Raw genomic sequence first — 18047 nt, 5'->3', positions numbered from 1 at the left:
ATACAGTGATTATCAATCGATCATAATTTCATTGTTAACTTGAATCCGCAAGTAAGGTCGGTACTTTTTTACACGTAATCTTGAATTGTCGTTTTATGCTACGAATTTTTCAAATGGATATATTTACTTACATCATATTGCGTAATGAATTTGCTGATTAGATATATAGATAATGAAGATATTTTGTAAGTATTTTATTAACAATACAGAAAATTAGATTGCTATACAGGACCGGTATATAAACGAATAAAAATAATAATTATGTATCAAATCTAGCGTCCAAACCTTTCGATATTACTACTAGTACAAATCTAATGAACAAATATATTCTCAATGCCAAAGGTTCATAAGAATACATATGATTGAATTCAAATTTGTATCTACTAATAGGAGTCCGACTTTATTTGGACAAATTATTAACATATTTTTTACATATGTATAGTATAAGTAATAATGTTTCAAAAACTAAAACCTCGATACCTTTAAGATGTTTATACATGCGTTGCAATGTGTAACCGTATTTGATATTCAAATTTCATAAGTACTCGATTCAATAAATGAATTGTTAAAAATGATAACCTTGATTTTAAAATAATTTCAAATATCTTACAATTTGATTAACCAATCTATCAACATAATCTAATTGAAAATATTTATCAATTCAATTAATAGTGTCTATTCTTTAAATGTACATACTTAGTTTGAATAAGTTAATTAAAGGTATGAGGTGAAAACACATAGCCGTGGAAAAAATTGAGGTAAGATATATTGCATAATAGTTTTTTATTTGCATATGAAATATAATTTTGCTAAATTTTTCCATTTATAAATATCGAAAGTTGATCTTTCAAGATAATATTATCTATTGTTAACAGGAAGTACGTACGTTTTCACAAAAGTATTTTAATATTTAACAAAATTGCTTTTATAATGCAAACAATGCTCGTGAACAACTAAATATAATGTCATGTAACTTGTATGGTTGTTGGAGTTTTATTTTAATTAGTGCTTTTAATAAAGAGTCGCGATAGATGCGTCAATTTCCTTAATTATTCAGACTATTTTGTTGACATAATATATTTCGTTATATCTAACGTGGTTTCAGTTTTCTGCTGGAACAAAGAAGAAAAAGAGGTCAGCAAATTATTAACTAATTTTTTTGTTCAAAAGACTTGAGTTTTAGAGTATCACGAATTAGGATAAATATCAGATAATTTGCATAATATTAACAAACCTTGTTATTAAGTATTAAAACAAATTTGTATATTAAATAACAGCTATATAATATCTCAATAATCTCGACAAGAGCTCACGTATTGTTTTATCATGACGTCAGTTACTATCTACTAATCACAAATACCATTGTTAAAAAAAATTAATCATATAAAAGAAAATAAGAGATGAAATTTTAGTCGCAAGTTTGATTTCAATAGTGGTTGTGATTTGGTTTTTAATTTAAAAATCCCATTAATTTTTTCAAAAGTTTTAGTCATTAAGTAGTTTTTACCATTTGTTATAAAGATGTAAGGTCTCTTTTTTTTATATCTCATTCTGGTATTCGATAGAAGAGAAATATTTGGTGCATTCGGTTGTAGAATGCAATAGTGGTTTTTCCATCACCGTAGTAAATTCTATACTCTACATTTTAATACATGTGTATTATTTTATTATGATTTTTTTTGTATTTTAGAATTTAATATTATGGAAGAACTTAAATTGAATCAAAAACAGAAAAAACCTCATCCTTTGAAAAGGGTGAATTTGTTTTCAAGGTTGTTTTTCTGGTAAGTTTTATATAATGTTCATTTGTTCTTGTGAACATCGATATTTTTTTTAGTTGGTTTCCTGGATTTCTATCGAAAGGATTTAGAAGAGATCTTGACGAAAATGATATGTATTTAACTGGAAATTCCCAAAAATCCGATTTTTTGGGCGAACGTCTTAACGCTGCGTGGAAAAAGGAATTATTAAAAGACAAACCATCTTTAGTATGGGCTATGTTCAGTGTCTTTAAGCTAGAACTATTATATTTTGGATTTCTCAACGCTTTTACGGATTTTATCAGGTGAATAGTTTGTGAATATGGAGTAACGTTATTTATTATAGTATACGAAATTTTTGTTTCAGTTTATACATATCTCGAAAATTAAAAGAGTGATAATTGAAAAAATTATTAAATTTTTTTAGAATAGGTCAACCAATGCTCATCTCAAGATTAATAAGTTACTTTCAACCAGGATCGAAGCGAAATAATCCATGGGAGATATACGTCAACGCGTCTTTAATAATTTTGGCATCTCTGACTCAAATAACATCAGTCCACAATTACCAAATGCGCGTGATGCGACTTGGTATGAAAATTCGAGTGGCAGCTTGTGCGTTGATATATAGAAAAGCATTGATATTAAGCAAAACAGCATTGGTGGAAACTACTATAGGACAAATGGTTAATTTGTTATCGAACGATGTGGGAAGATTTGATTTTTCAGTACAACACATACACAACCTGTGGTTGGCACCCTGCGAAACGATTATTGTTATGATTCTATTATATTTTTACGTCGGGGTTACTGGTTTAGTTGGATGTGTTTTCCTTTTATCTTTTTTGCCATTCCAAAGTAGGTAATCTATAAATTCATCACTTCATTTCGTCACTTATTCAATTTTCTCTTGCGGTACATTTGAACTACTCAAAAATAAAGAACTGATATTTTCATAATTCAATTTTTAGTGTACATGGCTAAATTAACGTCAAGATACCGATTGAAAACCGCGATACGAACAGACGAAAGAGTAAGATTGATGAATGAAATTATAAGTGGTATCCAAGTGATAAAAATGTATACTTGGGAGAAACCTTTCTCCAAACTAGTTGAATTTGTGAGGAGGTAAGTTGAATATATATAAAAAGGATTATATTCTCGAATTGATTTTATATTTTTCACCTATACTTATATATAGTAAATAGTAGACAAGTACATAATTGAAGAATAAACTGAAGGCGTGAAATATTTTAGAACAAATGGATTCGCGAACGATAAATTTTTCAGTAATCATTAATGAAATATTTCGATGTTTTAAATATTAAAATTTTTTCAATACTGAATATAAATTCCACGCTATGAACATTTGTTATTATGGGGACTATTTCCTTCGAAAAATGTAAGCCAACCAAAAAGCTGTAATATTTTATGTTTACCTAGCAACGATCAAATTTCAGCGATAATACTGCACTAGTGCAAATTATCGATAATTTGCACTAGTGCCAAATTTTCGTCTAGGATTAATAAACATCATTTGGTTTTAATTTTATATTTTAAGAAAAGGAACAATTATTGTTTATTTTAAATTAAATTTTTCTCAGGAAATAGTCTGCCAAAATGCCCTCTCGTGCATGTCAAATTGTCTCATAATTTCCTCTCGTGCGCATTCGCGCACTCGAGAAAATTAAATTATCGACAATTTGACATGCACTCGGGACATTAATATTGATAATATCCTGATATCAATTCAGGTAAAAAGAACTTCGTGAAGTGATTATTATTTAGAAATCTTGCTTCCCTTTATACTTATCAACATTATATCATATATCAGTTTACCATTATTTTTTTTGATGATAATCCACTTTGTTAAACTATTAGCAATTATAAGATAATTTTGTAAAATCTAGGAGTGGAATGCAGCGTATACTTTATATAATAAACAGATTTTTATTAAATTTGAATATTGAAGATGAAGTTTGAATAAGATAAACTTGAAATATCACTTTCAACACTAGAGCTAATTGAAAAAAAAATTTATATTCCAAGATGAGATTATAAATAGCTTTTAAAGCCTTTTTTTTTCTTTTTATTTGTTCCAGGAAGGAAATTGCCGAAATCAAACGTACTTCGATGATCAGAGGAATATTGATGTCATTTAATTTGACCATGAGTAGAACCGCAGTATATTTATGTATCTTAACTTACGTTCTAACAGGAAATTCGTTAAATGCATCGTACGCATTTACAGTTACTTCATTTTACGCATTTTTACGACTTGTCGTAACTCAGCATTTTCCACAGGCAATTACTCAACTTGCCGAAACATTGGTTTCTATGTCTAGAATTCAAAAGTTTTTGTTGTACGATCAATTAGAAAATGCGGAGGATAATAAAAAATTTAATGGCGTAATTTCAACTAACCCATTATCGAAAAAGGAAACGAGAATCAAATTGAAAAATGTTTGCGCCAAATGGGTGAAATCCATGCCGGATAATATATTAGAAGGCGTTACGTTCGAAGCTAAATCGAATCAACTTATAGCGATCGTGGGTCCGGTAGGTGGAGGAAAATCAACGCTTCTACATGTGATTTTAAAAGAATTGTTGATTACCTCGGGTAGCATTGATATCGAAGGTACCATTTCGTACGCATCTCAAGAACCTTGGATATTCGGCAGTAGTATCAGACAAAATATAATATTCGGTCAAAAATACGACGAATCAAGATACGCGGAGGTTTTGCGGGTATGCTCCTTAGAAAGGGATCTATCTTTGTTTCCTCACGCCGATAGAACGTTGGTTGGAGAAAGAGGTGCGATGTTGAGTGGCGGACAAAGAGCTAGAATTAATTTAGCTAGAGCCATTTATAGAGATGCGGATATTTATTTGTTGGACGATCCTCTGTCGGCGGTAGACGCTCGAGTCGGTAAAGAATTATACAATAAATGTCTTAAAGAACATTTGAAAAATAAATGCGTCATTTTAATAACTCATCAATTGCAATATTTACGTAACGCGGATTGTATATATTTATTGGAAGACGGTAAAGTTAAAGCTTCCGGTACTTATAACACTTTAAAAAATTCCGATAGCGCTTTTACGAAACTCTTGGAATCTTCGAAAGAAGATGAAAAGAAGGAGAATCCTAGTAGGTTATCGAGAGCGGATTCAGTAGAGTCCGAAGGAGAAATCGCGGAATCAGAAATTATTGAACAAAAAAGAGAAGAACGTGCTTCCGGTACGGTATCAAAACGAGTTTATCTCAATTATTTCAAAGCTGGTGGACATTGGATAAAAACCGTAGCGCTATTTTCCGCTTTCGTTGCCGCGCAAGCTCTCGGCAATTCCGCCGATATATTCCTTACGACTTGGTAAGTTTTATAATGTTGTTGTATTTATTAATTTTTTTTCTATTCATAATTCTAGGGTAAATTTAGAACAATGGAGGGTGGAGAAAAACAATTCCATTGAAAACGAAGACAAAATGTTCTGGGATAAAATACTAAACGAACATAATACAATCGTAATTTATAGTTGTCTCATCATATTCACCATAATATTAGCGGTAACTAGGTCGATATGTTTCTTCAGATTCTGCTTGGCAGCTTCTACAGGATTTCACAATTTGATGTTTATTAAAATTGTCAATTCCCCGATGCAATTTTTCAATACCAATCCCTCTGGAAGAATTCTTAATCGGTTTTCTAAAGATATCGGTGCGTTGGATGAAACTCTACCTATATGTTTAGTAGATACAGTGGGGGTAAGCGAAAATTTTTTTGAAAATAATGACTATTCATATGTATGATAACAAAAGTATAAAGTAAATATAAGTCCGCTCAGGTTATAAAAATACTCTATTTATTTCTACTTCAATTTTTGTTTTTTAGATTGGTTTGATTGTAACAGGGACGACTTTAACAATAACTTCTGTCAACCCGTGGATTCTTATACCGACAATTGTAGTTGTTATTATTTTCTATTTCATAAGATATGCGTTTTTAGCATCCAGTAGAGATATTAAACGTGTAGAAGCTGTTAGTAAGTATTTTCAAATAAATAATTCATAACTACGCGGTTGAAATAATTCCATTCGTCAGTTTATATTTGTCGACAATGACAATTTTGCTTGAGTTTAAATATCAATCTTCAATAATAGCCTAACAAAAATAATAATATAGTTTATATTGAAATAAATATCGAAATGTCTTTATATTAATAGTATTATTCATTTAGCTCGAAGTCCAGTTTTCACTCATTTGTCCGCTTCTCTAAATGGACTCACAACAATCCGAGCTTTCAAAGCGGAAAAATTGCTCACCAAAGAATTCGATAATTTCCAGGACGCGTATACGTCCGCTTATTACATGTTTTTAACAGCCAATAGAGGATTCGGATTTTGGTTAGACATTCATTGTGTGATGTTTATAGCACTCGTTGTTATCAGCATATTGTTTATACAAAACGGTAAGTTGAAAATTATATCAACTTGAAAATGAAATATGAAATACAAAAAATTTATAAATAATTTCTTTGCTAAGAGTTGTAATTTGTTTTCCAATTTTCTCAGAATCATTCGGTGGAAACGTCGGTTTATCCTTAACTCAAGCGATTACCCTATCCGGTATGTTCCAATGGGGTATGCGTCAATGGAGTGAATTGGAAAATCAAATGACATCAGTAGAAAGGGTTCAAGAATACGGAGATTTACCGACCGAAACAGATAATCATAAAAAAGAAACGCCGACGAATTGGCCGGATTCGGGAAAAATAAAATTCGAAAAAACGTCATTGCGATATTCGCCGGACGGCGATTTCGTTTTGAAAAATCTCAATTTTGAAATACAACCCGGAGAAAAAATCGGCATAGTCGGTCGAACGGGAGCCGGTAAATCGTCGTTAATACAAGCGCTCTTCCGATTAGCTTACATAGAAGGAAATATCTTTATAGATTCTGTAAATACAAAAAACGTCGAATTGAAATGTCTCAGATCAAAATTATCTATTATCCCCCAAGAGCCCGTATTATTTTCTGGAACTCTTAGAAAAAATCTTGATCCTTTTGATGAATACGAAGATGCCGTAAGTTGTTTGTTCATTCAATTACCCCCAACGTTTCGAGTTATACATAATAATGTTTTTCTTCTTTTTAGATTTTATGGAAATCTTTAGAAGAAGTCGAACTGAAACACGCGGTGGACGAATTGCCGTCCGGTTTGGATAGTAAAATGGCCGAAGGAGGTTCGAATTTCAGCGTCGGTCAACGACAATTAGTTTGTTTAGCTAGAGCAGTTTTAAGAAATAATAAAATTCTAGTATTAGACGAAGCTACTGCCAACGTAGATCCATTGACTGATTCAATCCTTCAAACTACTATTAGAAAAAAGTTTTCAAATTGTACAGTATTAACGATAGCCCATAGATTACATACTATTATGGATTCGGATAAAGTTTTGGTTATGGATGCTGGAGAAGTGGCGGAATTTGATCATCCCCACAAACTCTTGAAAAACAAAGGAGTATTTTATACGTTGGTTAAACAGACGGGAAGTTCCATGGCGAATAATTTACAAGCTATAGCCGAAGAAAACTTTTATTCTAGACAAGAAGAAAACGTTTCTTCTAAAACAGTTGTACACGAATCAAATAAATGATATTAAGTAAAAATTATTTTCTAAATAACCACCGATTGAGCGACTAGCGAATGTAAAAATTTATCCGTATCAACTCCATTTTCAATTAAACCGTGTTTTTTGAAAAAAGAATTCAATTCATAGGAAGCATCTTTAAGTTTATCCGTTTCTATAGAGCCATTTGAACAGATGAATATTTCGTTCAGATCTTCCTGCAATTTGTAGCTAAAAACGTTTTTAAAGTGATTTTTCAAATTGACCAATACTCCTGGTCGGAGCTGGTTATCTCTCAACACCACATTTACAACGAAAATACCTAAAAAAATAGTATCGAATTACTGATTAAATTATATTTGACAATATTGTTATGCAAGAATAAAATTATAAACATAATTTTTTACCTTCATCATCAACGATTTTCACAACATTTTTCAAAGTTTCTTTAGTCATAAACTGTTGTGGAGGGCAACTCATTCCAATCGCATGATTTTTACTATCGACATCAAAAAGAAGAGCATCTAATGTTTTCCCTAAAAAACACAATATAATAAATAAACATTAAAAAAATGAACAAATATTTACCATTTTTTGCCATTTCTCTAATATATACTAAACCATCTTGTATTTCAGCTTTAAGTTTATCATCCTCTTTAAAATTGAACCAATCTACAGCCACTTTAAGCATATCTTTGTCGACATCAACACCACAAATATTAATTTTAGGTAAAAATTTATGCAGAAAGGAACATAAACCACCGCCTCCCAAACCTAAGACCAACAGAAACTAAATTAATCAAATTTTTATAACTTTACAATAAAAATTATATACCTATAACAGTAACATTGGCTTTCGTTTTATTATTACAAGCTAAATAAGTAGCTATCGACATATAAACGTGATGTCTACATGTCAAATGTACCAAATCTACAGTTTCTTTCATAATTCCCTTTCTAGATTTTATTATTCTCAATTTCGCTTCTGATTGTATCACTAATTGGGAACTCATATAAAATAATCGTCTATATTTTTCATTGTTTTCTGTTATGACATCTTCTATCACAAAATCTCCAGATAAATCAGAATGACCCTTGTATCTTACTATTCGATGACCTACATCAGATCCCAATGAAAGAAAAGCTACCTACAAAGTACTTATACTTGAAAAAAATTGGAAAAATTCGAAATAATTATGATGAAATTCAACTTTTTTCTAGAACAAATACACTACCATTTTATTTCTCAAGTTCGATGGCGCTAAATTGCAAACTACGTCTGTAAGTTCTGTTTGGATTGCTTCAAACGATTCATACTTTTGATCTCTATGAAGGGTAATAATCGACAATCTGTTATGTTTCGTGACTTCCACTAATTTCTTCCTTCCATTCGGTGTGGAAAACAACCATTCGACTTCCCTACATGATCAAACATTTTTAATATAATTTAGGAAAAGAAAAATACTATCAAATATTTCATTTTGTTCTTGTATCTAATGGTTTAAGTAACATGTTCATAATTAGAAAAGGAAAATTAATTAAACGAAATTTATTCGAATACATTAGTTTTAAAACACTATTCCATGAGGAATAAGATCATCCGAGATGAAATATTTGAGAATTCAATGATTTTATTACATATTTATATGAGAAACATTCCAACCTTCCTTCTGGCACAATAAATGCTGCATATTGCGAAAAATTTCTTTGAGGGGGAATGTCTACTACATAAACAGTAAATCTAGGTTTAACTGAACCTTGTTCAAACAGATCAAATACTACTTCATTTTTATCAGCAATTGAAGTTCTCTTTAATGATGAGCAAATGAAAGCAGCATTCTGAGCATTCGTAATTTGTGATATAACATCATTGTCGCTGTTACATCTCTGCATTTTATCCATCGGACCTAAATTTATTTCCAACACCTGAAACATAATATTAAATATATAAAATGATTAATTATATCAATTTTTTTTCTACGTACCTTCTGTGTCAACGTTTTGAATTTGGTACAAACAACAATAAAAACAGGAATAGGATTTTGTCCATTATCAGCTGCCTTAATTTCCGCCTCAAAACATCTCACTATTCTAAACATAAAATTGTTTAATGAAAAATACTTTAATAAGAATTGCAAAATGTGCTCTTGAAGCAAAGATATACAGATATATCTTCCACCGATTTTCAATACTCTGCTTATTTCATCAAAATATTTCTTTATTTTTTCTATGGTCTCTTCAGAATCGTCAGGCATTAGAGCATCTAGAGTACCTTTGTCAAGAATCACACTAAATTGTTCATTATCAAAGGTCATGTTCAAGGCATCCATTTGTAAATATTTTAAATTTTCTCTATTTCCTATTTGGGAAAGCAGCTGTCTTATAACTACATCCGATATATCAATATTCGTGATATTCCTAAAAAATATATACATAGCTTTTTCTATTAAATACTTTTGAACAAACTCAAGTAGGTATAGTTAGCCTACCTATAACCCAAATCAAATAAATCCTTGCCTAAAGAAGAATTGCCACATCCGACAATAAGAACACTATCCGGTTTTCTAATATATTTATGAAGATGCAAGGATAATTCATTGTATTCTCCATACCTGAAATAGGAATAATATGATAACTATAAATAAGAAGATGTAGTTCTAAAATATTACCATTCGAATGCTTCATTACCTCTCTTCTTGAAAAATTCATTCCAATAATCCTTTTGGCTAAATTCCTCTTTAGATTTTGGCAACAAGTTCATTTCCAATGCCTTTTAATTAATATGTCTAAAGAGCAAGAAACTGCATTATTTATGTGAATATATTAAAGTTTTCTTTCTCACCTTTCAAATAATATCAAAACTTACTTATAAACATTTGTTTTTCAAATATTTTAAATTTGTAGGTTATATTTATTGAATTAACGTTGTGCACATGCTCGCCCCCTTGTATTTTCGTATCATAATCGATCATTGGTGAATTTATTTTACACATTACAATATGACGACATTATATTTTCATCATAATATTTTATAATGAATTTCAGTAATTATAAATGCAGGTGTTTAAAAATTATCAAACAAATGTTTATTTACAAAACATTAAATAATGTAACAATAAATAATTACTGGTCAAGACTACATTAAACATTATTCTGTAGATTCTTTCAATCGCAATGCTTTTGTTTTACAATTACCATAATTTTTATATAATTAAATCAAGAATTTAGACGCTTTTTCGGTCCACTAATAATTATGGAACATATTCCACGTATTGTTAAACAATTTGCAATTGTACGAAATATGATTATGGTAAAGGAAACAATTAAGTGATTTAAAATGTTATCTCGATAATATAAATAAATCTATCCTATTCTAAACTCAAAGCAACCGACTTGTGCACTTAGATTATATTCAAATTTTCAATTATCATATAAAATTCAATGAAAACGTTACACATGTAGTTCTAAAATAATTTAATCTTAAAAAACACCATCAATATGGATTCGCTAATAAAATGGCTCATAAATATCCTCTCTGGATTTCTATTTTCATTCTCTTTGATTTAAAAGAGATTAGGGCTATCGATTGAAGATAAATTACTTGTTTAAAGGTTGTTATGGTAACTATACAAAGGTGATGCGGGAAGGACAAAGAAAGGATATTTGATGGAAAATAAAGGGAATTGTATTTTAACTTACAAACCAAATTTAATCAGTTTTGTACGTATAATTCAATTCAACTTTGTGACTTTAATGAAGAATATCGAGAATACACCTTGCATAATAGGCATAGGAGAGGCAAGGCTTCGACATTTTGCAATTCGAATTAAGTTATGAAATCGCGTCACTAAATTGTTATCTCAATTTTACAAAGTTTGGGAAAGTGTCTGTCTGAAGAAAATAAGAAAGAATAGATTGGCATAATGTAGATTGCTTTCGTTATTTATCGTATTGGATGTGTTTTTCATTTTATTTTATCAAAAGCGAAAGTTGTTATTCCTCCAAAAATGTTTAATGTGCGCCATTGATTTTTCTTGTTTGTTTCCTTTCGAACTGAAACTAATAAAAGGCGAAACGTCTTTCTTCAACTTCCTATTACAATGGTTTTTCTCTTGTGGAAACAACGCGCAACAAAAGGTAAGATTTATTATTAATTAACTAAATTCCTAATTGAATCGTATATTCTCTAGAGCCCAGGAAAATTGAAAAAAAGTCATCATAATTCGGTGTCCGATTTGTTAATTAAATTAAACAATATTGTATCGAGAATTCAAACCTTGAATTAGAACACATAATTAAAAATTAAATCAATTTAGCAAGTGGTAAAAATATATTATTAATTAATTGAAATTTATATTCCAACTGATAGTTTTGACCGCACTATATAATATAAATTTAAGAATTAATACGATGTCAAAGTTCAATACAATAACACAAATAAACATTCAGATAGAATTCTGAATGATATATATTTAGTTACATAGTTATAAATCAACAAAAGAAAAACGGGAAGATGTCCAATTTGATCGATACTTTTATTGGAAATTTTTGGAAACATTTAAAAGGATTACGCTATAATGACGTGGTTAATTATATGTACCAACCTAGGGATCCCTCTAGTCTAGGCGTAATCAGATTTTTATTCGGTAAGTTAAAAGTTATTTTTCTTGCTTCAATCGAACAATTATTTCATAAAGTTGACGGATTATATTAAATAGTTCGCATTTCAACTAAGTTTCCAACGACTAATAAAAATTAACTTGAGAAAATACGTACTTTTATTAATTAATACCGAATTTATATTTATGTTTTGTCTGTAAAAAATATTTTAGGTTTGTTAATGCTGTTTGATTTAACGGAAGAAAGAGGGGGATCTGATATCGATATAAGATGGGGAAATCCGATGGATTGTCACTTTCCGCTTTTTCCCATGTTGAAAAATCCTGGTTTTCAATTTATTGGTATTCTATATTTTATTATGTGGTTAGGTAAGAATATGTATAATGTCACCGTATGATTGTGAACATCGTTAGTTTATAATCACTCTAGCGATATTATAAACTGACGAATAATTGTGAACTGCAACCAACAATTTACAATTATACGTTTATTTCTCGATAGTTTATAATTTATCAACATCAGATCGTCAAATTGTGAACTGTTCGCTGATTGGTTGAACGTGCAGTATTAAGCGCCGCTAACTTTGGCGGTCATTTTCTAGTCACTGAATGTAAACAAACAAATGTTCTTGTGAATTTCAATAAGTGTTTTATATATGTTTTAAATAGTAATCACGCAAATAAATATGATATTATGAATGTTGGTAACCAAAAGGTTTTAATAATAAAAAGAAAACAGATCTCAGAGCCAGTAGTACAAATAATTCCATAGAAGCATATTACCAAATAATACTCGACGCACATATTGCTACAGGTCATGGACGACGAGACAAAATTATTCACGCCTTGAGAAATAAATATGTGGTACCAATATTTGCGATAACAATATTTTTTAACCTGTGTAAGACATGTCTTTCAAAGAAAAGCTTTCCTAAAACAGGGATTGTCGTAAAGCCGTTGATTTCTGACGACTTTAATCTAAGAGGTCATATAGATCTGGTGGACTTTTAAATATTTCCAGATGGAGAGTACAAATGGTTACTGCAGTATCAGGATCACTTGACAAAATTTTGCTTTTTGCAACCATTGTGACAGTCAAGATTCTTGAGATATTTTTAGAAGTTGGCTATCCACATATTCTTCAAAGTGATAATGGACGTGAGTTTACTGCATGTGTATTAAAAGAAATCATAATTTGACGGATGATAAAACCGGACATATTATGAACCCCGCATGTTATTTCGCAATTTGACGATTCGACATTGATAGATTATAAACTTTCGAGAAATAAACGTAAAATTGTAAATGGTTGATTGCAGTTCACAATTATTCGTCAGTTTATAATATCGCGAGAGTTATTATAAACTAACGATGTTCACAATCATACGGTGACATATACACGATGTAAAAATAATGTTTACGAAAATATTAACACTTTATATGATAACCATTCAGTATAACGGACTAGTAGTTTTAACAAAATCTAAATGTATTATTATTACAGGTGCTTTTGGAATTATGATAGGATACAAATTTAGAATGAGTACTTTCCTATATGGTATTCCTTATTGGTATATCTTTCTTTTGGATAAATCATATTGGAATAATCACAGTTACCTTTTTGGAATTATCGTTATATTATTGATGGGATCATCGGCTAATGTATTTTTGTAAGTTTAACCTTCTTACGTATAAAATTATTATTTGATAATAATTTTATCCCAATTTCAGTTCTTTAGATAGTTACCTGAATAAGTCGGTTAAGAATAAACAAGTTCCATACTGGAATTATTTCATACTTAAATTTCAGTTTTTTTTACTTTATTTTTTGGCCGGTTTGAAGAAAACTGATATGGAATGGCTCGAAGGTTATTCTATGGGTCATATAGGAGAACATTGGGTTTTTTCACCATTAAGGTAAGTTAATATATATATATATATATATATATATATATATATATATATATATATATATGAAAAGATTCCATGTTTTATGTTTTTTTTAGGTATTTCATAGATACAGAAAAAATCGATTACTTTATTGTTCATTGGTGCGGATTTATATTGGATATTACAATAGGATTTTGGTTGCTAATCGACTTGACGCGACCGATTGCGATGGTATTTTGTGCGACTTTTCACCTGATGAATTCCCGATTATTCAGTATAGGTTACTAGCAATAAAACAAATTAATCCTCTTTGAAAAGAAAACAACAAAATAATTGAAACATTATATTCTTATAGTTTCAATTTTCAGGTATGTTTCCGTACGTTTGTATAGCAACTATGCCTCTATTTTGTGAAGAAAACTGGCCCAAGAAAATTTTGTCATTGTTAATAAAAACAAATAAAAAACCTCGAAATACGAACGACTTTAAAGAAAATAAAATCAAAACGGAGTTACATATCAAATGGCGACATAAACTAGTAGTAGGACTCTTATTAACCCATTGTACACTGCAGGTTTTTTTACCATACTCTCATTTCATTACTAAAGTGAGCATATTATAAAAAAAATTCATGTTTTTAAGTAGAAATAAGAAAATTTTATTAATCTATTTTAGGGATATAATAACTGGACTAACGGCATTTACGGTTATTCGTGGGATATGATGATCCATTCGTGGAATACGGTTCTCGTCGTCGTGAAAGTAATAGATAACGAAGGAGGCCAAGAGATATTTGTAAAGCCTAACGCTTTCACTAAGAACGATAGATGGAGCAAACACGCCGATATGTGTGTGCAATATGCACATTGTCTCAAAAACAATTTGTTGTCTCTACAAAACAGTATGTAAAACAATCTTGAAATAACTATTTAACTATTTGGAATAACTATTTTATTGAAATTTGATAGACAACATTGAATTAACTTTATCTCATATCTCACATTGTTTGTAGATATGCCAACAAATAAATCAACTCCAATATTATCTTCGAACATTTCTATTTATATAGACGTTTGGTGTTCCTTAAATAATAGATTCAAACAGAGGATGTACCACCCAACGTACGATTTACTTAAATCAAATTGGTCGCCATTTCAACCTGTAGAATGGTTACTTCCACTATTGACAGAATACAACAATTTTAGAAAACAAATGAACGAAATTAGCAAACAAGTGTTTTCTTGGTCTAATAATAGTGATCTTTTGTTTATAGCCGATTTTCCGGGTGAGCTAATTCAACTTTTATTCGCGTCACATAATTATGAATATTGTTAATTCTTTAAGGTTTCCACCTGGAAAATTACATAGGAGACGAATTGGATAACGTTACTTTAACCGTTCTCGAAGGTGAAGTAGCCTACGAAATTGAAGATCAAAATAATGAACAGTCGTTAGGATTGACCCTAAAAAAGAACGAAAGTATAATTGTCGAAGTAGAATCTTTTCACCGAGTCCATACAATTAGTAACACGCCATCTTGTTACATGTACACTTTTCAAAGAAAAGAAAATAGTTTGGAATACGACGATAATCGGCAACAAAGTTTTTTTTATTCTCCTTTTCCTCTAATTGAAGATGTACCGGAAAGAATCAGCACATTCTTGAGGATGTGGAAACTCATCGGATATTCTTTTCGGAATGTTCTAATTGGTAAAACGAACGATTTCAATTTTTCGGAAATATAATTATCCAAAGGGATTTCAAGATGCTAGGTGTTTTGCAGAAGGTAAACGTTTTGTTTGTATAACAAATAAAACAATCTGCTGCTCTTGAACTGCTTACAATCTGATTGTGAATTTCTTGAAGAAAGTCAATAAAAATGAAGTCTGCTTATAATAGAGTCGATTCATTATTGGAATTATTATTGTAATCATATAAAAATAATTATCAAAATTCCAGTTTAACAAGGTTAAATAAATATCGAATAACATTCATCATCACAATATATTTTATTAGAAAATAGTATTTACAATAAACTAAGTAAAAGATAACATTATATACAATACTATTTCAGAGTGTAACATTTAGGTTGGTAGGAAAATATTTATTAAAAAAATAAAATCAAGTCTATTTACAGTTTCATTTATACCTTAAATAAATACATACTATAAATATATATACACACACACAAAAAAATGTGTAGTCTACAAAATATAAAAGTAGAAATGTCCAATTATATTTTTGTGTATTCAAAAAAATAGAAATAATATGATTTTCTCGTTAGTTATATGAGGGTTGCTATTTAAGTTTTAGGATATGGCAGCACTGATGTGATTATGTCAAATCTGACGTTGTTTACAGATTAATATTGCATGAACATTTGACTGTCAAAATGATTTGTTAGCATTTGATACCGCATAATTTGACAATTCGTGTCGATTGGATCTATGCATATGAACCGCCGTATAGTCCTTGTTTAAGACCCAACGATTTCTTCTTATTCCTGAAGATCGAAAATAAATTGCGAAGTCAACGTTTTCAAATCACATATTTCGGATGCAAAGGTGTATTGATCTAAATGGAGAATACTTTAGAGCCATATGTTGTTTTTATTTAACTAAATTAAAAGTTGAGTAGCAACCTTCGTACTATTAAAACACCTGAAAATGTAATTGGCCATCTGGTATTCAAAACATAGATGAATAACTCGAAAAGAATTATGTAAATTACAATTGTAGGATTGGGAAAAAAGAGATTCATGGGAAAGTATAAAAAGTTCATAATACATCAATTTTTCGAATATAAGTTATTCTCTACGTTTTTGTTTTAAATTTTATTCCACAACAATGTACTCAACGATAAGAAGAAACTTACTAACTGGCAATATATTCGAAATAAAAATTATTACGTTAAATACTAATTACTAATTATTCCAAAAATATATAAGATTTCAAATACCAGTTCGAAACAATCAACAATTAGATTAAATAACTAATAAAAAAAAAAACAAAACCGATGGATAGAACAGTAATTCAACAATAAATCACAGATTATTCAACTACAATATAAATAGAGTCTAAAACATTCTCGCATTATTAATTTATATTAAAATCAAGTTAAAAATAGATTTTTGAATGAACAAATTCTTACTTTATAACATTTAGAAGTAATTTGACTGGTCGTAGAAATATGTTTAACAATATATACCCGTTGTTGAAGTAGCTAGTGGATAATTTACTCTAATACTCATTCACGGTCTGATATTAATTAAAAGCGGCGTTTTTGAACGATAACAAACCCCACATAAAGTATTTCGTGACACATTTCGAATCAATAATTAGGGTTTACACCTCTAGATTACTTCAATTTCGTAGAACAGATAACACCATGCAAATACGGTCAATCTGCGACCTATAATGACCATTGTATCGGTTTAATTATTTTTTTTATATTGGACCCTATACCGAATAAATGTACATTTTCTTTCTTGCTATTCTTATTTTAATTTTACGGTTCAGAAGATTTTTATGTTATATATTCTATCAATTCGAGTTTATTCCCAGCGATAACTATTTTTCAAATTCTTTCTTTTACAAAACAGTTAGCACTAAATACATATACTTAGTCTAAATATAAGTGAACTGTAATGTCCTAAATTATTTGGGACAATTACATTTATATTCCCTGTATATTTCGTCGATAAAAAAATTATCCACTTTCTTTGTGCATCTCCAATATAGCCGCTTTTCAATTTTTTTTTTCTTAAGCGGCGATGTACACTTTGCATTATATAAAATGTTCATTATGAATCTCACTTTCAATAAAAGCGAGTTTTTAATTTCTTTCGGAAATCGTACCCAATTGAGTACTTCTTATTTCATCGAACTTTTCATCGTCGGAACCAAAACTCGTCGCCAACGGATTCAAAGTGATATTAGGTCGTGTTCGAGCCGGACCTTCGAGAAAGAACGTCTCCATGGAACCTTTTCCTTTCACGTTAATTGTACCCCGACATTTCGTTGGATAACCTTTCGCTTGAAGAATTTGATTCACTTCTTTTGTAATCTGAAAAAAAAATATATTGACACTCTGGGGTTTTAATACCTTCTAGTAGTCTTTAAATTCACCATATATAGTATAAATTATAT

General features: G+C 29.9%; 4 protein-coding genes across 16 annotated transcripts in view; 2 read left to right on the top strand and 2 right to left on the bottom strand.

Annotated features, from left to right (window-relative positions):
* Positions 1 to 55: 55 nt before the first annotated feature.
* On the top strand, positions 56 to 7417 carry LOC130449967 (probable multidrug resistance-associated protein lethal(2)03659). 7 transcript variants are annotated; one of them, XM_056788096.1, is made up of 11 exons: positions 56 to 185; positions 1691 to 1784; positions 1838 to 2065; positions 2188 to 2618; positions 2732 to 2888; positions 3863 to 5134; positions 5190 to 5526; positions 5654 to 5804; positions 6000 to 6230; positions 6334 to 6845; positions 6917 to 7417. In XM_056788096.1, the coding sequence occupies exons 2-11, from the start codon at positions 1702 to 1704 to the stop codon at positions 7415 to 7417; spliced, it is 3903 nt and encodes a 1300-aa protein (XP_056644074.1). In that variant the 5' UTR covers positions 56 to 185; positions 1691 to 1701. The 7 variants fall into 7 exon arrangements, with proteins under 7 accessions (XP_056644074.1, XP_056644072.1, XP_056644073.1 ...); XM_056788094.1 differs by lacking the exon at positions 56 to 185 and adding an exon at positions 664 to 758; XM_056788095.1 differs by lacking the exon at positions 56 to 185 and adding an exon at positions 940 to 1134.
* Positions 7343 to 10586, bottom strand: LOC130449969 (eEF1A lysine and N-terminal methyltransferase homolog). 3 transcript variants are annotated; one of them, XM_056788108.1, is made up of 10 exons: positions 10233 to 10586; positions 10060 to 10176; positions 9880 to 10002; positions 9376 to 9808; positions 9054 to 9316; positions 8626 to 8809; positions 8226 to 8538; positions 7979 to 8164; positions 7798 to 7926; positions 7343 to 7712 (listed from the first exon to the last, which is right to left on the bottom strand). In XM_056788108.1, the coding sequence occupies exons 2-10, from the start codon at positions 10149 to 10151 to the stop codon at positions 7438 to 7440; spliced, it is 1998 nt and encodes a 665-aa protein (XP_056644086.1). In that variant the 5' UTR covers positions 10152 to 10176; positions 10233 to 10586; the 3' UTR covers positions 7343 to 7437. The 3 variants fall into 3 exon arrangements, with proteins under 3 accessions (XP_056644086.1, XP_056644084.1, XP_056644087.1); XM_056788106.1 differs by having other exon boundaries at positions 10257 to 10569; XM_056788109.1 differs by lacking the exon at positions 10233 to 10586 and having other exon boundaries at positions 10079 to 10169.
* Positions 10587 to 11377: 791 nt separating this feature from the next.
* LOC130449880 (vitamin K-dependent gamma-carboxylase) lies at positions 11378 to 16029 on the top strand. 3 transcript variants are annotated; one of them, XM_056787929.1, is made up of 10 exons: positions 11378 to 11527; positions 11867 to 12036; positions 12223 to 12378; positions 13514 to 13679; positions 13741 to 13926; positions 14016 to 14179; positions 14268 to 14506; positions 14575 to 14800; positions 14912 to 15184; positions 15244 to 16024. In XM_056787929.1, the coding sequence occupies exons 2-10, from the start codon at positions 11904 to 11906 to the stop codon at positions 15642 to 15644; spliced, it is 1944 nt and encodes a 647-aa protein (XP_056643907.1). In that variant the 5' UTR covers positions 11378 to 11527; positions 11867 to 11903; the 3' UTR covers positions 15645 to 16024. The 3 variants fall into 3 exon arrangements, with proteins under 3 accessions (XP_056643907.1, XP_056643908.1, XP_056643909.1); XM_056787930.1 differs by lacking the exon at positions 11378 to 11527 and having other exon boundaries at positions 11774 to 12036; positions 12223 to 12351; positions 15244 to 15882; XM_056787931.1 differs by lacking the exons at positions 11378 to 11527; positions 11867 to 12036; positions 12223 to 12378 and adding an exon at positions 12568 to 13167 and having other exon boundaries at positions 15244 to 16029.
* The window catches only part of LOC130449878 (adenylate cyclase type 6), a 70971-nt gene continuing 68813 nt past the window's right edge, over positions 15890 to 18047 (bottom strand). For all 3 annotated transcript variants that reach the window (XM_056787926.1, XM_056787925.1, XM_056787927.1), the window contains exon 25: positions 15890 to 17964. In XM_056787926.1, the coding sequence (XP_056643904.1) occupies positions 17734 to 17964 (231 nt within the window). In that variant the 3' untranslated portion in view covers positions 15890 to 17733. The remainder of the gene's footprint in view (positions 17965 to 18047) is intronic.

The sequence above is a fragment of the Diorhabda sublineata genome, chromosome 10 (assembly GCF_026230105.1).
Source record: "Diorhabda sublineata isolate icDioSubl1.1 chromosome 10, icDioSubl1.1, whole genome shotgun sequence".
Classification (NCBI taxonomy): domain Eukaryota; kingdom Metazoa; phylum Arthropoda; class Insecta; order Coleoptera; family Chrysomelidae; genus Diorhabda; species Diorhabda sublineata.
This window is presented reverse-complemented; position numbering and strand designations above follow the sequence as displayed.